This window comes from Podarcis raffonei, chromosome 6, assembly GCF_027172205.1.
Source record: "Podarcis raffonei isolate rPodRaf1 chromosome 6, rPodRaf1.pri, whole genome shotgun sequence".
Lineage (NCBI taxonomy): Eukaryota > Metazoa > Chordata > Lepidosauria > Squamata > Lacertidae > Podarcis > Podarcis raffonei.
In genome coordinates, this window is record NC_070607.1 from 26,536,141 (window position 1) to 26,558,816 (window position 22,676).

At 43.2% G+C, this 22,676-nt stretch overlaps 1 protein-coding gene across 1 annotated transcript in view; it reads right to left on the minus strand.

The window, feature by feature from the left end:
* PLPPR5 (phospholipid phosphatase related 5) overlaps positions 1 to 22,676 on the minus strand; it is an 83,610-nt gene that overhangs the window by 35,585 nt on the left and 25,349 nt on the right. Inside the window, exons 2-3 of the mRNA XM_053391744.1 lie at positions 10,149 to 10,281; positions 7,032 to 7,282 (exon numbers count right to left, since the gene is read on the minus strand). Of these exons, the coding sequence (XP_053247719.1) occupies positions 7,032 to 7,282; positions 10,149 to 10,281 (384 nt within the window). The remainder of the gene's footprint in view (positions 1 to 7,031; positions 7,283 to 10,148; positions 10,282 to 22,676) is intronic.

A 22,676-nucleotide genomic window follows, 5' to 3' on the forward strand; every position in this document is an offset into this window, starting at 1 on the left:
GTCAAGGAGTCTTGCTCCTTTATCAAAGAATGCAAGCAACAAGCAGAACTGGTAGGGAAGGGGGAAACAACGTGTGTGTCCTTGTGTCCTGTTCCCTTTCACTGTGTTATTAAAACAGAGGCAAATTAGAAGCAGGAATCTCAGATATCAACCTGAACCTTCTTTCTGCTCCTTAGAATGCTCTAACGGAAAGAGGGTCTGCACTTGTGGCTCCTTCCTTCTGCCGCTCTAAATTTAGGGATGGGGAACCAAGGGCCACATTCCCTTCTGGCCAAACTTCTGAGGGCCAAATGCCAGTACAGTGGTACCTCGGGTTACAGATGCTTCAGGTTACAGATGCTTCAGGTTACAGACTCTGGTAACCCAGAAATAGTACCTCGGGTTAAGAACTTTGCTTCAGGATGAGAACAGAAATCGCATGGCGGCAGCGCAAGGCCCCGTTAGCTAAAGTGGTACCTCAGGTTAAGAACAGTTTCAGGTTAAGAACGGACCTCCAGAACGAATTAAATTCTTAACCCGAGGTACCACTGTAGTGGGTGGGACCAGAAAGAAAAGTAGGCGGGTAAAGGAATGTAAATTTTACCTTTGCACAGTAGTTTATGCACACCGTCACACACCCCTAACTTCTATCCAGGGAAACAAGAAGCATTGTCAAGAGTTCAAGCACACCTTCCAGCCAAGGCAAAAACATCTGAGGAAGCGGGGCTGAGGAAGGGCATGCCCTGAAGACAAGAGACTAGCTTGGAGAAATTTCTGAGTCCCCATCGCTGCCTCAACAGTTCCTTCCCCTTCTCTCCCATCTCTCAACCTGTATGAATGAGCAGTGGGGGACCCAGGGGAGAAGACAACCTAAGTCATTGCAAATGATGCAGTTGGTGAATCCTTTCATCCTGCCTGAGAGCTTCCAAAAGGACCAGCATGATCACTAAAGTGAAAGCCAGCAGTCCTATTTGCAAGGAATGTGTCAAGGGCAAGCTTGCTGCAACCTGTGGCCCACCAAAACCCAAAATGGCCCTCTCGCTGACCTTTCCATGCTGGCCTGGTTGTTCCTTTATTTATTTTATTTTACCTTATATCTACAAGCTAACACATGAACATACAAACAATAACAGAACCAAACTGTTACGAATATTACGGGGGGGGGCACATCTTTAAAGTTGTTAACAATTACAAATATTATGCCTGAATGTATCCTTTCAATTGGACAGCTTAGGGAATATACCTAGCTTTATGAATCATATAAAATCAAACCCTTTGCCAAGTTCCTCCATTCCAACACTATTTAGCCCTTGGAGAGAGAAGGTAAGGAGGCAATCTTCTAAACTTCCACAACATTCCCATCTTTCCTGGGCGATTCTTGGTTTAAAAAAACCCAACAGTATAAAATAAATAACCACGAAGTTTTCCAAACAGGCAATATAAAAGCTGTTGGTAGAAGGCTGCATATCCAGCAGGAGAGAAAGGCCCAAGTTGTCATAGCAGCATCAACCCACACTAAACAGTGGCGAAAAAAGGGAGCCTATTGTTAATAAAACAATATGCTAAGATATTTAAAAGCTAGAAGATACCCTGGAGATAATTAACATGGGCATAATGGTGTGAGACATAACATTGGCTACTCCTCTCAGTTAAGAGTGCAGAATGCATAGAACTGAACGTGAGTAAAATTGGATATTTGTGTACTTTTCTCTCTCACCCATCCACCAAGGAGGTCAGGGCTGCTTTCCTGAGTTTTCACCATTTCATCTCCTCACAACCACCATGAGAAATGCTAGGGTGGAAGGTGGTGGCCCAAAACCTGCGTCCTTCTAAATGTTGTTTGTTATGCAGGTGAGGAACATCTGGAGGACTATGTGTTCTCCATCTGTCCTACAAGTTTCAGATGTCTGACCCTGACCTCCCAAGTCCATGTCCAAAACGCTACTCATTACAGTGGCTACCATTCTCCATTGTTCAATCCCAGCCTCCAGCAGCCTAAAAGGCCATGCTTACACTGCTGTTGTTTAGGAGATCAGAGGCACCATATTCCCAACCCACAGTACCCATATGCAAGGTCACTTCATAAGGTCACTGTTGGATCCTAACACAGCGTGCAATGTTTCTTCACTCAACAGTTATTGAACTTATGGAATTAGCCAATGTAAGCTGGTCACTAGCCTAAATGGTTTTTCCTGGTTTAGATGATCAAGGGGATGAAGCATCATTAAGATGCCTTAATGATTATCTGTATCTTAAAACCTAGACACCCACTTAGGTAGTCAGTCCTATTCAACTCAGCAAGTACCCATGTGTTGGATCGTGGGAGGCGGGTTATTGGCTTGCTTTTGTTTTTATAATGTATTTATGTATTATGTATTTTGTTTTCGATTTTTATTTTGTGAACTACGCTGTGATCTTCAGATAAAGGGTGGCATTCAAATGTAACAAATACTGTATTTTTCCGTCTATAAGATGCCCCCATGTATAAGACACCCCCTATTTTGGGGGACTCAGATTTAAGAAAATGGGGAAAGATGTATCCATGTACAAGACGCCCTCTAATTTTTGACATTTTGGGGGGAGGACTAGTCTTATACACAGAAAAATACGGTAATAATAATGATATTGGGTTTCAAATTAATTTGACTCTATGCTGGTCTTCAAGTTCCATACTCCTGCCCACCCACCCCCGCTGGATGTTTCTGGTGGGCTGGTGAAGTAGTCCTGGATGATACCCAAGTTATTTCCCTGCTCCCTATTCACGTATGCCAACTGGCATACCCAGCAGCAGCTGGTGGGGCACTGCTATTTACCTGGATGCCCCAGAGGGAATCAATGTGGTGAAGAAACTGCTGTAGATTCTGCAGTGCCAGGGCAGCACAGGAACCCATCGGACACTCCTAACGCAGCACCTGCATTGCACCAACCAGCCTAGTGCCTCTCCCCTCTCAGTTAATGGCAACAGCTGAGAACCCAGGTGAGCCACACCACCCCTACCCTCCTCTGCCAGCCTGGGGGCTGGGGGACAGGGGGCAGGTTGGTGTGGAGGACGCCCTGGTCCTGAATGGGGTAACTGTGCCCCTGAAGGACCAGGTGCACAGCCTGGGAGTCATTTTGGACTCACAGCTGTCCATGGAGGTGCAGGTCAATTCTGTGTCCAGGGCAGCTGTCTACCAGCTCCACCTGGTACACAGGCTGAGACCCTACCTGCCAGAGTGGTGCATGCTCTGGTTATCTCCCGCTTGGACTACTGCAATGTGCTCTAAGTGGGGCTACCTTTGAAGGTGACCTGGAAACTACAACTAATCCAGAATGCGGCAGCTAGACTGGTGACTAAGGGCGGCCGCCAAGACCACATAACACTGGTCTTGAAAGACCTACATTGGCTCCCAGTATGTTTCCGAGCACAATTCAAAGTGTTGGTGTTGATCTTTAAAGCCCTAAATGGCCTCGGCCCAGTATACCTGAAGAAGCGTCTCCACCCCCATTGTTCTGCCCGGACGCTGAGGTCCAGCGCTGAGGGCCTTTTGGTGGTTCCCTCATTGCGAGAAGCAAAGATACAGGGAACCAGGCAGAGGGCCTTTTCGGTAGTGGCACCCACCTGTGGAACGCCCTCCCTTCAGATGTCAAAGAGATAAACAACTACCTGACATTTAGAAGACATCTGAAGGCAGTCCTGTTCAGGGAAGTTTTTAATGTGTGATATTTTAATGTATTTTTAATCTTTGTTGGAAGCTACCCGGAGTGGCTGGAGAAACCCAGCCAGATGGGCGGGGTACAAATAATAAGTTGTTGTTGTTGTTGTTGTTGTTGTTGTTGTTGTTGTTGTTATTACTACTACTACTACTACCGGGTCCACCTGTCCACCTGTTGCACCGCTACAACCATGGCAGTATCCCACTCCCTGTTCCAAACCTCCAAAGACAGGACATAAATCGTTACCCAAATATGTAGCCTGGTGACCTATGAATCCAGCTCCCATGTCTTGGGGACTACTGTGTGCTTGGCAGGAAGTAAAAAAACCAGGAAGTTCCTCAAGTCCATACTTTGTGACTACCTTTGGACTCGTGAACCGTAAGTTGTGCAGGCTGTTTGACCAAGGCTTTAGATGCTAACAGATTTATTTTTTCTAAGTCACTTGTATGCACTTTGATCTTTATATAATTTATACACCACTGAGTTTGCAACTGGGCTTACAGAAGACATACCAATGGGATCCAACAGAAAAGCAGACTTAATTTTACTTAAAATTATTTTACATAAAAAAATATTTATATTGTGAACTACTCTGTGGACTTCAGATGAAGGGCAGTATGCAAATATAATTATAATTATATAATTATAATAATAAACTTCAATCGGGGGAGCAGGGGAGAGATGATTGATCTCAGCTGGGAGGGGAATTCACAGAATTGAACTCACCACACATGACTCCTGGTGGATATGAGCCATGTGTATTTCTAGTAATGACATAAACCTGAAGCTTTACCGGCACTGAAATTGCAGCAAAAGTGCTCAAGTGCATGCCAGTAACTTTTTGAAAGCAGAAACTATTTTTAAGTAGCTTTTATATAAGTTTTCAGTCTTTTTTTAAAAAAAAAACAACAACCAGAGATTATACTATGGGGAATAAGCAAAGAGTATTTCTCTTCTTTATGCTTTTGGTATTTCTCTCTCTCCCATCTTAATTCTCAATATTTCTCATTGGCATACACCCAAGAATTTGTGAAAAGACTTTGGGCCACAAAAGAATGTGTGACACAGCCTGCTTTGTGTGAGATCTGACTCATTTCTTATTTGTACTTGATCTCAGGAAAAGGAAAATGTTTCCACCGTAGAATTATTCCTGAAATAATCAGCAGAGAAAGCTGTTGAGTGTAAGGGAAACAGTTTGACAAGATAAACGCGGTTGCAGCGGCACAGGTAGTCTTGTGTAAAGGGCATTCTGAGAGCTAGACTATTTAGCTTTTGCTATGTTGTTACTCGTTACACTTGATTTTAACTCATTTTAATGAGGCATTCGATATTGCTTCAGTTTCGCTCCCTACCCAGAACTGTATCAGCATGCCTGGAATTTTTCTCCTTGCCTGCTTTCCATCAGTTATTTCCTAATTGATTCAAATGTACAACTCGCAACCTACAAACCTAAATAAAGTACATATGAGAGTCCCTGACATGTGATCGTGCTCTTCTGGCTGCTGAAAAAGACCCACAGATGTCAGCATCAGTGTTGTCAAATTGCCCTCCCAAGGCCTATTTTTCACTCATGTGGAAGACTTAGATTGTGGCTGGGACTCCACATAAAACCAGGCCAGCAGAAACTAGGGGAAGCGGCATGAAATTAGCTTTCCCCCCACCCTTATTCTCTGCTACTCCAGTGCCAGCATTAATGGGGAAGCTGGAAGAAAATTCCATTTGATAGGTTAAAATATGCCCTGGCTTAATCTGGGGACAAGCGCAATCTGACAGTGGATGCATTTCTCAGATCGGTCCTTGGGTATTTTGGTTAATTATTTCAGTCCATCTGAAGAACAAATGAACCTAGATGGAATGCTAAGTACGTCCAAAACTGTAAGAGTCTTGTGTTTGCCTGGACCTATCCCAGACCCGCCCCACCCTCTGAAATACTTCATAATAGTAATAATAATAATAATAATAATAATAATAATAATAATAATAATTATTTATGATTTTCAGTTATATACATTTCATTCATTTTACAGTCATTTTAATATTTTAACTCTGAAACACTTCTTAGAGCTGTTGCCATGGCTGGTGGGTTCCAGTTTGTCTGCAGACATGCTCTAGATGAGGGGTAGTCACTGTCGTGTCCACCAGGTATCATGGACTACAACTCCCATCGGCCCAGCCAACTCGGCCAATGGTCAGGAGTTATGGGAATTGTATTCCAAAACATATATAGAGGGCATCCCTCATCTAGAGCAGACCTGTACACAATCTGGGACCATGAGGTTCATTTACTCCAACCCTCTGCAATCTTTTTGCTCAACACAGGGCTCAAACCCATGACGCTGAGATTAAGAGTTTCATGCTCTACCAACTGAGCTATCCCAGCTTCTTGTGCCCATCCCTGGCCTAAACAGGTTGAACTCTACCCTTCTCACGGGCTGCAATGCCAAACAAAACACTCTAATGTGCCAATACAGCAGGGGTGAGGCAGGTCCCCATGATCTGTTCTCCCCATCCGCCTCCAAAACCCCTTGTTTCAAACACCTGTACATGGTCAAGAAAACAGAGGCATTTCATTCTTTTAAAGGTAAAGGGACCCCTGACCATTAGGTCCAGGTGTGGCCGGCTCTGGGGTTGCGGTGCTCATCTCGCTTTATTGGCCAAGGGAGCCGGCGTACAGCTTCCGGGTCATGTGGCCAGCATGACTAAGCCGCTTCTGGCGAACCAGAGCAGTGCACGGAAACACCGTTTACCTTCCCACCACAGCGGTACCTATTTATCTACTTGCACTTTGACGTGCTTTCAAACTGCTAGGTGGGCAGGAGCTAGACCGAGCAACAGGAGCTCACCCCGTCACGGGGATTCGAACTGCCGACCTTCTGATCGGCAAGTCCTAGGCTCTGTGGTTTAACCCACAGCATCACCTGCGTCTTCATACTTTTAAGAAATGCAAAACTGACCAGTGGTGTAGCGTTGGTTGCTTTGTCCTGGGGCGAGTGGGTGCATGTGCCAGGAGGGCAGCAGCCCAGCCCTCACTGCTCACCCCCATAAGAGCAAAATAGGGCTGCACTGAGCCAGCTGCCCACCCGAGGAATGGGCAGCCCAGCTGGCCAACCCAGAGAGCAGCATTGGTCCAGGCTGTGATGGGGGGCCCTGCGTGTGGGGGGCCTGTTCACGCCTCCCCAATTGTGCACCCAGGGCCACGGCTCCCCTGGCACCTCCCACACTACACCTCTGAAAGTGACCCATGAGGCATGTGTGTTAAGGCAGAGCAAGTTTAAATAAACAAGGAAGAACAAGATACAGTAGTTGCTCAAGAAGCAGCCGAAGCATCACAGAACGAGGCTGTCTACTTTACTTACGGCCAAATATGTCGCTGCATATACACTCAGAGCTGCCTCTTTGGAAGGAAATGTTTTTCTGGCTTTCATGATAAGATCTGGGTTTCCAGAGCAAGCCTCTGCACCACTGATGAACTGCGTAAATTGCTGGCATCCAAGAGCGGTGTAGTTGGGTTTGCAAAGTGCAATAAAATGTGGCGCCAGATTCCCAGTCACCACTTGTCCAGCATTTACAAAGATGTCCGTTGCAAAAAGTCCAAATGCATAAATGCCTGGGGAAAAGGAAGAGGAAAAGGAAGAGTTCATAATCTGGAATGCTGACCAAATGTTACTTCAAACAGCAATGACAATTTCTCCATGAAAGTACCATCCAGAATGCATGAGCAATAACAATGCTAATATATACCATATTTTTTGCTCTATAAGACTCTCTTTTTCCCTCCCAAAAACTAAGGGGAAATGTGTGTGCGTCTTATGGAACAAATACAGGCTGCGCAGCTATCCCAGAAGCCAGAACAGCAAGAGGGATCGCTGTGCAGCAATCCCTCTTGCTGTTCTGGCTTCTGAGAGTCAGAATATTATTTTTTCTTGTTTTCCTCCTCCAAAAACTAGGTGCGTCTCATGGTCTGGTGCATCTTATAGAGCGAAAAATATGGTAGTTTGGGTATTTAGGATGGTTTGGGGGTCATCCTCTGAGCGTGCGCACACTACATTGTCATCAGCATATTGAAGCTCTATGAAGGAAGTTACAGTAACCTTACTCAAAACAAAATTTAAAAATTCCTTCCAGTAGCACCTTAGAGACCAACTAAGTTTGTTATTGGTATGAGCTTTCACGTGCACTTCTTCAGATACCTGCATGCACACGAAGGCTCATACCAATAACAAACTTACTTGGTCCCTAAGGTGTTACTGGAAGGATTTTTTATTATTATTTTGTTTCGACTACAGCAGACCAACATGGCTACCTACCTGTAACTGGTAACCTTACTCTTTGCTTTCAGCCTGCTCAGATTGAAGAACTTTCCATATGTTCGATATATGATTTCTACTCCGATGGGGAGTTTCCCTTCGACAAAGTGTAGGGTCATGGCAATGAAAATAATGAATAGAGTTGGGGCAATAACATAACCCTGTTTAACACCTGATCCCACTGTGAATGGTTCACTTTGAGAGCCATTGTTATCTGCGATTGTTGCTGTCATATTATCATGGAGGAGCTGAATGATATTTACAAATTTATCCGGGCAGCCAATTTTCAGAAGGACAGTCCACAGGGCATTACGATTTACAGTGTTGAAAGCCTTAGTCAGGTCAATAAACACTGACAACTGGGAAACACTGGCCTGCGAGCGCTCCAGTTGGAGAACAGTCTTTACCAAAGGTGTCATGGGCTTTGAAGACACTCAAACTCAAGGGAGAAACGTGCTAAGAGGAAGGCACGCTTGGCAAATCCACACCGTGATCAACTCCTGCCCGGAAACCAATGTCCCCACTGTGGAAGGACGTGTAGATCCAGAATTGGCCTCTACAGTCACTTACAGACTCATTGTTAAAACCATGTTTATGGAAGACAATCTTACTCGGCTACGAGTGATCACCAAAGAACAAAAAAGATATAGTTTGGGTATTGTTGGAAGTATTGTATATTTGCATTGTCCTAGCTGGTTAGAGGCACAGCAATCCAAGAGAGAACATTTTTTTTTTAGCATAACTTACATAAAGTCCTAGAATCTCTGCAGGGCAAAGAAAGCTTGGGGAAATAGATGAAATGGGGGAAATGTTGGTAATCATTTCCCTTAGAGGAAGAAGGTCCTTCCTCCCACCAAACGTTAGCAAAACTAAATAATTTGTTGACTGTATAAAATTTGTTTGGAAAATGAATAAAAATTATTTTTTTAAAAAAAACATTAGCAAAACTGAGGAATGTTTATTTTGAATCTTTTATTATCAAAGCTGCATGTATTAGGCCCTGGGTCTTTATTGTTCATCAAGTACAGATGTATTCATCTTATTACTGAAAAGAAAAAGCAGATGCGTTATCATGTGACCAATTCTTTCAGGGGCGTTTCATCAAGTTCCTTAGAAATCTGTCTGGGAATACCAAGTTGAAAATCAGTGCCTCTCTTTTAAAATATTCTGAAAAGGTTTTAAGGAACAAAAAAAAAAAAAACATTCTCTCAGATGCCTCAAAATTACACTTTTTGGAGGGATTCATTTTCACTGTTGCATATTTTTATGTTTTGGGATTTATAGGACTATGGTGTGTGGCATCCTATTTTTATTTATTTATTTATTTGCTTCCTTGTAGTTCTCAAGATGAATATTAACGTGAGGGGAAAGTATTACCATAGGTCATTCTTGTTGCCCTCCAGAGGTTTTGGGTTACTGATGGGAGTTGTAGTCCAAAACATCTGGTGAACAACAGATTGGCAAAAACCACCATCTAGGGAAAGTTTTCCCAAACCAGGGTATCCAGCTGTTTTTTGAACTACAACTCCCATCATCCCTAACCACTGGTCGTGCTAGCTAGGGATGATGGGAGTTGTAGTCCAAAACCTGGAGACCCAAGTTTGGAAAACCCTGATCTAGGGTGAAGACTGGCATTGTCTTTGCTTTCCATCACTCTAGTGGGCATCTCAAGAGAACAGGACAAATCTGCAAGGAAGGCCAGCCATGTCTTTGCACATGGTGCTCACCAATAATAATGTAAGAATTATGGAATTCTAGGTTGTCTGATGTAACAAAGTAAGCAGTTTTTGAAGACTAGTCTGGTGTAGAAGATTTAGCAACAGAACTTCATCCTGAAAGGGCACAAAAACCTCAAAGGAAGCAGCAGAGAACCTCTGACCTGCAAACCTAATTCATTCCACCTCATTTGGCCCACAAAATTGTTTTGGTGAAGCCACATCATATACATGTGAGGTAGGTGAAAAACCAACTGGACTAAATGGGGTTTGCAGGCACCGCTGACTGGCATCAGCTGCAAAACCCTATACACAGTACTTTGCTAGCGTTGAGAATCTGCTGGTCATCAGGGCTTTGCAAGTGCTGTGTCAGGGCGCATGCCTTGAAACAGAAATGGTGGACAGCCTGTGTGACACATGAAGATCTGGAAAGAATGCGTAATAGTCTTACCAAGAAATCTGACAGTCCTGCGCACCAGTGGGTTTATATAGCAACAGTCTCCGGTTAATATTGTTTTTTCTTGGTTTTCAAAATCCCGCGTGGCCATCTGTAAGCAAAACACTGCAGTTTCTCCAACGATGATCTTGAAGGGGGAGAACAAAGAAGAAAAGGACTTCAGTAAATATGCTTAAAAGTGTGTGCAAACAGTCCCTAAAGAAGCCAGTGTCTAACCGAGTGAGGTGCTGAGTATACTGATGTTGGGGGAGGGAAGAGGCTGTAGTTGTCATCTGTTCCCTTATTACGCCAGAACAGGGATAGTCAAACTGGTGCCCACCAGCCATCACCATCATGGAACATAGGAAACTGCATTATACTAAGTGAAGATATTGTTCCCAGCTCAGTTTTGTCTTCAGTGACTGGCCAGGTATTAAAACCAATGACCTGCAGCCCTTCTCTACAGGCAGACTTTGTTTCTGATTTATATGACCAAACAAATTCATGGTGGACGCACTGCTACTAAATATGAGTTTATTTGGCAACACTCATGATTATTTGATATGATTTGTATAAATATGAACCTTGTATTCCACTATGGAATAAACTTTAGGCTACTCGTTTATTTCAAGCTTTCTATGATTACGTATTATAATTATTATGCTATCATGTATTTTTTTAAAAAATTCCTCTTTCTAGATTTTTATTAAGTGAGCATTTAAGACAAATATTTTCAGGTGCAACCTGTGGGGTAGAAACGGGGATCAGAAGAAATGATGGGTGATAGTTTGGAATTTCTTCAGTGCAGGTTTTTTATAATCTGGTTAAAGAAGCCAGGCAGTTTTAGCATACAATTTAAGAAGTCTTGGAAGTAAATTAATCCTGGATTCTTACGGAACACACAAACACACACCAGTCCTACAATCCTTATAAACAGGAAATTCAGGGCTTCAACTCTTACGTATCATCTATGATATCCTCTGCCTTCAGTCCTTGAGTAAATATGAATTTCACCTTGAATGTGCATTAATCAGAACAATGACAACAACAAAGAGAGCTCTTTATATCCAATCCTAAAACAGCATTTTAAGTGTTGTTTACTCAAGTGTTGAGTGAAAGCCTTGACAGCATGTGTATTTCAGAGGTAATCTTGTTCTCCTTCCATCTCCCCACAGCAACTGTAAAGAACACAATGGATTTGGCACCGTATGTAGACACTTCATTTCCAGTGCAACTTTAACTGAGTCCAGAAGCAGATAAATGGCCAAGGCAGCGGGTGCAAGTTCAGAAGAATCTGCTCCAATTTGCTGTTCATGCCTGAGGAAATCTGACAGAAGTATTCTCTGGGCAAACTCCAGCCAGCTTTACCTCAGGACTCTCAAACTCTTGGGGAATGGGGCTCATTATTATTTTTTGACTTAATTATTTGCTCACTGCAAATCAACTTACAAAAATTAACAGCCAAAAGAATTTACATAGAAACAAAGAGAAGCCATTGCAGTAAAACCATTTACAGTGACCCATAAACTTGTCATGTCTAAAGTCTTTGAGGGCAGAAACTGGAAAGTGCTAAAAGATTCTGGAAGATTCTAGAAGGTTCATTTCTGATGCAAATATTGTTTTGACTATCTCAAGGTCACGCTGAGTCAGGAGAGATAAGTTCCTGCGCTCAGCGAGCTGCTCCCTCGCTTTCGTTTGTACCTCATATGTCTGACGTTTTTTCTGAAGTTTTTTGTAACAAGCCTTTGCCTTTTAGTAAAAGTTTTTTTTCCTTTTGGACCTTTGACTCTGCATGGTGTTTGTTTGTTGATTGATTGATTGATTGCAAGACGCTGTCCATCAGGTTATGGGCCCAGCTATTTTTTTGAGTTTTTGAGCATTTTTTAGAGTATGGTTCCTGAGTCAAGGGCTGGCAGTGGCAAGGTGATGCCAAAGATTGCTAGGAGCCTGTACTGTGAGGCATAAGGAGCATGTGTGGTGAGGTCAACAGAGCTGGACTAGCCATGAAGGTGCTGGAATTATGGCCAGAAAGCTGGAGCCAGAGGAGGACAAGGAACATCTCCTGGAGCTGCTTGAAGAGCAGAACTTCAGCATCAGCAAGCAGTTATCAAGCAAAGAGGAGAACATTGATCATGATCTGTCAAACACCTGGGAGAAGAGATAGGCACTCAGCTGGTGCACAAAAGATGTCAATGATGGTGCCCAGTGGACCTCATTGGGGAGAGAATTCCACAAGTGGAGAAGCCACCTTCTGAACCTCCTTCCAAGGGGACACCCAGAGGAGAGCCTCAGAAGAAAGGTCCAGGTAGGCTCAGATCAGGAGAGGAACTCTGAAAGTTATTGGGATACTGAGCCGTACAGGGCTTTTAAGGTCAGTTAAGGCCGCTTGGTTGTTCTTGTCTGACTCTCCATTCTTCCCTGATTCCCAGAGCCCTGCTCGCCTCACCAGAGTTGTTTGCCTTACTGATAGAATTTGCTTTCTTGCATAATGGACCATCCTGGAAAGCTGGAATGGGCCTCATCTGATGATTGTCCTGGTTCTGGCTTGGTTGTCAAATCTTTAGACTGTTGATCATGTCATGGGTTCGGTCTCAGGAGATTATATCTGGCCTTGATCTGCAGTTCTGGACTTGAATCCCACCAACAAAATTTAGTTGTGAGGCACAACTAAACTTTATTAGCAGTTTTCTGGATTCCTGCCATACTGCTTTGCACACCAGATTCGAGGGCAGAGTACAAATTTAGGTTTCCGCAATCAAAGTGGATTAAAGTGCCTTGTCACCCTACTAGTGCAGGGGTGAGGAACCTTTGGCCCTCCAGACAATGATGAACTACAACTCCCATCAGTCCCAGTAAGCGTGGCCAGGGATGATGGGAGCTGTATTTCAGCAACCAAAGGTTCCCCACCCAAATCCTATCACAACAGATGCCTTTTCAAAATGCTGAGGGGTTTTTTTTACACCTTGGATGCAACAGTTGATTTAGGTCCATGCTTGGATAGACATGTAGGCTTTTCTACTCTTTTGATACTGTCGTGCTTTTGGATTTACATCCAGTTCATTCAATACAAGTACATGGCCCACACTTTGAACTGTATTCCAGCATTAGCTGCTATTTATGATTCTGTTATCACTCCTCCCACTGGGAAGGTCAAGCAATGTTTCGTGTTCTATTCTGGAATCTCCTTTACTGCCAATTACAAGCTGTCTTGCAAATTTTATTTATTAACCTCGTAAAAGTAATTTGGTAGATTTCTGCCTACATTCTTCTCAATCGCTGTTAGACCAATGTTTAGATTCTCCCCTCCTTCTCCCCTCCCAGATTATTTCTAATTTTGAGGCACCCGCTGACACCTGTACCTAATGATCCAAATCTTGGCTGCATTATTTGTCATTACCCTTCTCTTTCCCCATAAAATGAGCATTTAGTTTCAGTGTTCTCATGACAATCGTTTGTTCAGTGATATCCGAATGAAGAAATACATAGGATTGCGTCAAGTCTCTGATGCTTGTTTAAGCTGATGAAAGAAAATGCCAACCTGATGCAGGTTTCATTTTATAAATTTAATAAAACACTTTTATCCTGCTTCTTAGTCAAAGACTCTCAAAGTGGGTGTTTTAAAGGGTTTTTTTTCTAACAAATTTAAAAGCATAAAGTATTCAGGTTGCAGCACATTAATCAGGAAGTAATGCGCTGTGGGTTAAACCACGGAGCCTAGGACTTGCTGATCAGAAGGCTGGCGGTTCGAATCCCCATGATGGGGTGAGCTCCCGTTGCTTGGTCCCTGCTCCTGCCAACCTAGCAGTTCGAAAGCACATCAAAGTGCAAGTAGATAAATATGTACCGCTCCGGCAGGAAGGTAAACGGCGTTTCCGTGCGTTGCTCTGGTTTGCCAGAAGTGGCTTAGTCATGCTGGCCACATGACCTGGAAGCTGTATGCCGCCCCCCTCAGCCAATAAAGCAAGATGAGCGCTGCAACCCCAGAGTCGGCCACGACTAGACCTAATGGTCAGGGGTCCTTTTTAAGCCCCACTGAAAACAATAGGGTTTATTTCAAAATCATTCTGAAGGCATCAAGCACATACCAGAAAATGCAAGTTGCCCAAGTAAAGTAGATTCAGAAAGTATGGAAGTTTCAACGGGCAGGCTTCATCTAACCAGACCCATCAGTGGAAGCTTTGTACAAAGACAACTGCTTGTGTCCCCCCTCCCCCCTTTTTCCCTCTCTCTCACACAAAATTGGCTCTGGGGCTCAGAAGAACTCCCAGAGCAGCATGGAGGGGGGTGGGGGCATCATTCCATCTGGCAAGCTAGAATTATTGAAGAGCGCTACATTGAATTCCACCTAATGTGTTTACTACGTACAAGTAAAATGCAATGTGCTAAATTAGATTGCTCTCTTTTGGCTCAAATTTACATTGTGGGTTGGCCGCTCTTTCAAGCATGTGCAGACACACATACACAAAGACACACACACGAGAGAGGGAGGACTGACACACAAAGTGGAATACAGCAGATGGGTTGACAGCTCCCTTTTCTCCTCTTCTGCCTGCTCTCTATCTTTCTTCCCTTCCCCATCCCATTCACTCTCATTCTGTGGTCCACTCCAAGCCTCTTAGTGGAATGTATACAACTTGCAGGTTAGCCACCCCTCCTCTGGTTTCAGATGTGAACTATTAGCCTAATGTTACGCAGCAGTGCTATTTCCCTGGAAAAAACAGGTGCCAGAACTCACCGTGAACACCTCCCTCATTCTCTTAGAATGGCAATGACACCCACCAGAGAGGTGCTGCTGTGAATTCCCCCTGAAAAAAGGCCTGTTATGCAGATTTGCATGAACTTCAGAAATAACTGCAAGCACACCAAAACAAAAGAGGCTACCTTTTAAGATGATTCATAATATTATTTAAAAAAATAATTACTGATTCATGATATCAAATCTAAATTAAAAGCATTGGAAATTATTCATCATGATTTCATGCATTCATTCAGGAGGAGTTTCCATCCTCAAGCCAAACCAACACACAGAAAAAGTATATATTATTTGTGTTCAGCGGCGGAGGAAGCCGATTGGGTGCCTGGGGCCGCATGCATGTCCTGTACCCAGGAGCGGGGGCAGCTGCCTGCGGGGGTGGGCCAAGCTGGGGCAGGATGCTTCTTGGGGCCTCCGAGGAGTCTGCCTGCCTCCTTCCACTCCGCCGCCCTACAGCTGAGGGGGAGACAGCAGGCGGGCAGTTTAGGGCAGCGTGGAGCCTGCAGGCGCCCAAGCCACTGTGTCACTCCCAGGGGAGACGCATGGCTCGGGCGTGCTGCAGGCCCCACGGTGAGTGCCGCGTGGAATTTTGTCACCCCCCTCAGTGCTGACACCCGGGGCGAACCGCCCCCACCGCCCCCCTTTCCTCCACTCCTGTTTGTTTTGCTGGATCATCCAATGTTAGTCTTGACAAGCCTTCCACTTCCAATAGCCAAAGACAGAAAGTATTCTGGCCTGCATATTTTTTTATTCCTGATTCTATCACTACTCCATTTTTGGCTTTTGCCCTTGTAACCATGAGTCCTGTTTCTGTCACTGCATTCAGTCGTCTAACCCAGTCTTGACAATGGGTTTATCCTGCAACTTCTTTGTAGCTGCCTTGTGTACCAATGCAAAAAACCCTTATTTTGCCATGTTGCAAGCAGACTGCTGAGTTAAAAGAAGAAGTTTATGACGTTAAAACAAGGCTAGTCACCTTCCACCACCCTTTAAGACTCTTGCCGCCCCTCACTAAGCTTTCTGGTGCCATTGGGAGTTGGGTCCAAAATCACCGCGAATAAATCACATTGTCTTATCCTTGCGCTCAACCTACTGAAAGAGACCAAACGCATTGAATTTTAAAACTTGGAAATTGCAGGATGAAGGTGAAATATCATATGGCCTCAAGGTATGACTGATGTTCTCATTAAATATCCAAGAATAGACCTAATATTCTTGTACTCGGGGCAATAAATTCTGAGGTCTAAAAGGGACGCCACATCTGACATCTTTACGAGACAGGATTTCCTCCAATAATTGCCATGTGCTGCTGAACAGATGATACATATTGAACATATATAGCTCAATATAGCTGAACTGCTTTATTTCACATTTAGCAAGTAGTTCGTTTTTAGAAAGGCAATTTATCTTTCTTTGAAAATGGAGGGTATTGGGAAGTTTACAACTCTGCTCAGCAGTCTGCTCCAACCACTATTCTCTTACCACATACCAAGGGGGTGGAATCATACTCTCGTGTGTGTGTGTGTGGATTCTTTTGAAGGGATTTTGTACCTACTGTATTAACCCCCTGGCAGTTCTTAAAGTCAAGACACCCTATAGTCAAGACACCCATTAAAAACAAAACAATTCTGGTGTTTATGCCGAATCAGTCCAAAAGTCCATTTCGCCACTGGCAGACGCCATCTTCTCTCAGCGTGTGAGGATATACTGCAAACAATAGGCTTACCAGCTGCAATAGTGGGAGAGTCAAGCATACTAATTTCACACACAAGCATATCATTGTTTACTTCAACTCACATGTGGAAACAACTCAGAGGCCATGAAAGAAGGAAAGGTAACAACAGGAAGATTTAAAGGAACTATTGGAAACTCAAGGCAGTAGAGATATAAGATGATCAGAGCCCCCACCGAACTTGAAGCATGGGAAGTCCCCCCCAAAAAATTATAATTTGGCGGAATATTTGGACTATATGATATGTATTTGTATAATTTGGAAGATTTAATGTGATTTGATTGGATTGTTAAAATGGAAAAATTAATAAAAATTATTTTAAAAAACAAAACAAAACAATTCTACTTTGATCATAGATTCCAGTGGCCAAATCATTAGATCCACATAATCTATGGATAGGATTTGCCAGCTTCATTACTGTTCCTGAGCTGCAGCTCAGTAGTACAGGATCTGCTGTGCATGCCGAAGGTTCGATCCCAGGTTCAGTCCCCAGGATCTCCAGCTAAGTCTGGGAAATACTCCTGCCTGAAACTTTGTAGAGCCACTTCCAATCAAGTGCAGGCAACACTAAGCTAGTGGTTTGACTCAGTCTAAGGAAACTTCCTATATGCCTTTTATAACAGCAGCCTAAGTAGACATGATCTGAGGTGCATTGCTGCCACCAATCAACCTTCCCACATCTTGGGTTTAAAAACAAACCAACCTGTGCCCTGTGTAGCATTATTGTGTCCAGGGTATCGTATTCTGGCAAGAGCCAATAAACTGGAGATCAGACCAGATAAACATTTACCCTCATTGCATGATGTTATTTGTTTCTTTTAATGGAAGTTAACTGGGGAAGAAAGACTTGGTGGAAGACTCATGTCAATGACTACCCTGTGCCCTGCAAAATGCCACATAAGGTCTTAACACACCAGAATTAAATAGGGGAACCTCTCCCCCAAGTCAATTACGTTTCACATCAGGAAAATCTTCACCTGCTTCTTTTTTGCACTTGAGACTGCCTTTGAAGTTTCAACTGAACTATGCATAATATTGAAGGACAGTACCTGTTTTGAATATTTAGTTGTGTCAAACCACTATTCTCAAAATTATTAAGTTTTTTAACCCATGTTTTAAACAGGCTAAGTGAAACCTAATCTGAGAGCTAAACGACACACCACAAAACAGTAGTATATAAGGCAGCAATCTCTAAGCTCTTTGTGGATTTATTAAATGTAAATCCAAGTACAGGCAGTGAAGGACAATTTGTGATTTTTTAATACTTTTTTCCTGCTAAGTATGCAACTCAATATTCAAATCTGAAAAAACAAATTTGACTTTCTTCTCTGCTAAAGGCTTGTGTGCTTTAGTTAAGAAATATCATATTCTGAGGCTCAAAAACCCTCTGTATATGCAAACCCCAATGGAGTAAACAATTCTTTGATCTTGCACAATCATTTGAGTAACAAAGCATTGAATGCTATTTCTCTCCAGGGTTCACATTCAGGTTTCCTGCAAATAGTTTTTATGAGTGATTGTCAAGCCACACATTACAGCAAAAATAAACCCCCAAGAGTCAATTAAAGATCGGTCAAGACTTAAATTCTGACTGTATATACAGTATAGATTATTAGGGGAGCCCACTGATTATTTCATTCCATTGTAAAAAAAAATCTTTATTTCTACCCTCTTCTTAATATTATTTAACCAATGATCAATCCACAAAAAGGCTTGCCTTTTTATCCAACGACTGCTAAACTTTTTGTCAAAAGCTTTTGCTTCTAAGCTTATAATGTCTACCATTCTTTTTGACATTCTTAAAGAACCGGTGAGGCCGGACTTTCATTTGCAGAAATCATGCTGACTCTTCCACATCAATACTTGTTTTTTCTGCACGTTGAACAATTTAGCTTCAATAATGCTTTCCAACAACTTAGCAGTGTCAGAAGTCAGGCTTATGGGCCTGTAATTTCTAAGTTTCATCTGAATACCTTTTTAAAAATTGATATTACCCTTGCTACCGTCCAATCCTCTGGTAAGGAGACCAATTTAGTGACAGGTTCCCTATTTTTGCTAGAGCAACAATTTCACACTCGAGTTCTTCAGAAGCTCTCAGATATATTCCATCCAGGCCTAGTGACTTGTTAATTTTTAATTTGTCAGTTAGTCTTGGCACTTCATCTCTTATCACCTCCATTTGACTTCGTTCTTCAAATGCCTTTCCTGAAAAAAACGTGATTCATGTATGAGTACCTGTCTAACATCTTCTGCTGCTGGATGTAAAGAATTCATTTTTCTCTGGAATTTTGCTACCCTTCTTCAGTAATACTTTTACAACTCTGTCATCTTGGAATCTTCCTAGCCCTGTGACTATCTCTTCTATCTCATGTATTTAAATAAATTATTATTGTTTTATGAAATGATGTCATCAATATGCTTCTCAATGTTTATTTGCTTGCATTACTGATATGTTTACAAGAATTTATGTTGTCTTCGAGTTTTACTTTGAACAAGATTTCAAAGTAGCTTCCCTGACTTTTCTAGCTTCCTTGACTCTGCTTGTTAAAGGTAAAGGTAAAGGACCCCTGGAAGGTTAAGTCCAGTCAAAGGGGTGCGGCACTCATCTCGCTTTTCAGGCTGAGGGAGCTGACATTGTCCACAGACAGCTTTCTGGGTCATGTGGCCAGCATGACTAAACCGCTTTTGACACAATGCGTCACTGTGATGAGTGTCAGAGCGCACGGAAATGCCATTTACTTTCCCGCCACAGCGGTACCTATTTATCTACTCGTGCTGGTGTGCTTTCAAACTGGTAGGTTGGCAGGAGCTGGAACAGAACAATGGGAGCTCACCCTGTTGTGCAGACTCAAACTGCCAACCTTCTGATTGGCAAGCCCAAGAGACTCAGTGGTTTAGACCACAGTGCCACCCGTACCCCTTGTTAACCATGCAGGTAACCTCTTAGATTTATTTGACCTTATGCTCTATGGCAGGGGTAGTCAACCTTTTTATACCTACCGCCCACTAATGCATCTTTCTTGATGGTAAAATTTCCTTACTGCCCACCAGTGCTGCAGTAACACGTGCCATAGAACCTCATGGACAAGTGGGGATTTGAACCCTGGTCTCCCAGATTCCTGATCCAGCACTCTAACCCCTACAACACACATAAAAAGGTAAAGGGACCCCCTGACCATTAGGTCCAGTCCTGGCCGCCTCTGGGGTTGCAGCACTCATCTCGCTTTATTGGCCGAGGGAGCCGGCGTACAGCTTCTGGGTCCTGTGGCCAGCATGACTAAGCCGCTTCTGGCGAACCAGAGCAGCTCACGGAAACGCTGTTTACCTTCCCGCCAGAGCGGTACCTATATGTCAACTTGCACTTTGACATGCTTTCAAACTGCTAGGTTGGCAGGAGCAGGGACCGAGCAACGGGAGCTCACCCCGTCGCGGGGATTCGAACCACCGACCTTCTGATCGGCAAGCCCTAGGCTCTGTGGTTTAACCCACAGCGCCACCCGCCTCCCCATACATAGCTGGTGCCTTAATCCCTATCCCTGTTAAACACCACAAAGGAAAAGTCAATGCAAGCTTGTTGCTGTTGTGCGGATTCATAGCAGGTAGGTGTATCTTGAAGACCTGCCCCTGGACTCACCAAAAGTGACATTTGTGAATTCTTAGCAACTGTTGCCACCTCGGGGAAATCTACTTTGCATGCTGGCAATTGCTCTAAAGAAAAATCCAACAGTGTAAACTGTGGTCCTTTGAGGTTTTGTAAATGAGAACTGCACTTTTCTGTAAACTGATATTGGCTTGTGAGGTGAGACCGCTGACAGGAAGAGCAGTAGCAAAAGAACTATCAGTAGCAATTTCTAGTTCATTATGCTGAGCCTTCCCCTGGGGCCATTTTTGTTGTATATCCTTGTTGCCATTGCTCCTTGTTTGTTTAATAGACACAGAATGCCCTGCTTAATTCCCTTATAAGCAGGGTGGTGTTTTTTCTCCCCACTATTGGGAAAAATAACCAGCCATTTTGAAGGGAAAGGAAAACAATTTCCTTGTTAATTCAGCTGGATATCTTGCTGATTAGAATAAATAATGAGATTGACACTGGAACTGAACATTAAGAAACAAATTTGATGCCACACGTAAATTTAATGTTGCCTTTGCGATTGTGATCTTAAATTGTCGCCGCTTCTCTGCTTCAAATCATGTTAAATTGTTTAATTTCTTTTATCTGGACCTTTTTATGCTGCTGCTTGGTTTAAAGTTTCACGTGCTGGTTTCTATGCCTAAATTGTTTCGGTGATTCTGATGGTGAGGCCTTTCTCTGAACGGTGGCAGGAAAAGACTGAAACAAATAAATGAAATTAGGAATTCAATGACTGATTTCTGTGCATAAAATATTACACACCACCTCCAGCTTGTTATTGATATTTGGATATGGGCTTGTGCACTGCATATTATTTACCAATTGACCTGTGATACACATTAAAAGGTATAATGGAGCTAGCTATATTAGGGCAAAATGTGGGTCACATGTCAGCTTAATTTGCTATTGTAACATTACCACTGGTGCATAAAACGGCCCATCTCTCCCTTTATGGACATTGTGAGGTAAATGGTAAAAATCAGGGCTGGTGTCACAGGGAGGGAGGAACTGCCAGGAACCCCCCTAGACATGCTGCAATGAGGAAGGTTGAGGGTTTTTTAAATGTGGTTTTAATATGTTATTCTTAACAAGCGATTCTGCTAATTATTGCAATTTGAAGACACTGACCATTCACCTGGCAATAAGCAAGGGTGATTTTGAAGTATTTGGTGAGCATAAGATCATTTTAAGTCATAGGAATGGAAGATATGTGGTCAATCTGTTCATTTTTAAAATTTATTTTTTCAGGAAACGTTTTAATTTTGGACACGTACAACATAGGAACTGGAGTAAGAATGCAGACTACTGAGGAAGGCTGACGAAGCTGAATGTATCTGGCATTCCAGGTATTCACACAACTCCGCTGAAGAATATTGAGGGCATTTAATGTACTCTCCTGTATTCCTTCTTACTCACATTACAGTGCGGGAAGGTCAGCGGTTCAAATCTGCTCAGCGGTGGTGAGCTCCTGTTGCTCTGCCCCAGCTCCTGCCAACCAAGCAGTTTGAAAGCACACCAGTGCAAATAGATAAATAAGTACTGCTGCAGCAGGAAGGTAAACAACTCTGGCACTCATCACGGTGTCCCATTGCGCCAGAAGCGGTTCAGTCATGCTGGCCACATGACCCGGAAAGCTGTCTGTGGACAAACGCTGGCTCCCTCGGCCTGAAAAGCAAGATGAGTGCTGCAACCCCATCATTGCCTTTGACTGGACTTAACCATCCAGGGGTCCTTTACCTTTACCTATACTTATATACATGTTGAGGATACAATGTCATACAATTGTTCCACCTTGGAAGCATTGCAGCTCATCTGGTGGAACTATCCCCCTCCTCCTCACACACTGCTTTAGGATTCTCCCATTCCCCTCTCCAGCCAATTTTGGGGCCTGGGGGTACATGGGGGAGGAGAGGGGGGAATGTCTTTATGGGGCTGGTTCGGTAAATCCTGCCCTTCATTATTATATTCTTACAGTTCACGGATTTAGCCAACTGAAGTTTCTGTATTGTACAAGTTTTGTTTTAGTGCATGGGCTTTTATTATTCTTATTATTATATCCTTGTTTTTCCTTTTTACATCCACGACAAGGCTCAACTTTCTTCTTTTGCTTTGTTTATAATGGTTTGTTTTCCTTGACTTTTGTGCTTCATGTAATGGTAAACATGATTCATTTTACACAAATTCAGACTTTTAAGTAGCAACTGGAGGGGGTGATCATCTCATCTCTCCTCTACACAGCTTCTCCGTTCTTCTCTCACAGCTTGCAAGAAATCCATATTTTCTGCACAATCCCGGGAACCTGCGTCAGCTGTTTAACAGATGCGAGTGGGGCAACATGACCAAGTGTGGGGTGATTTAACCTTGATCATTCCCTGTGCAAAACAATGGAGAATTCAGGGATTCTCTATATTTGGGAGTGCATAATAT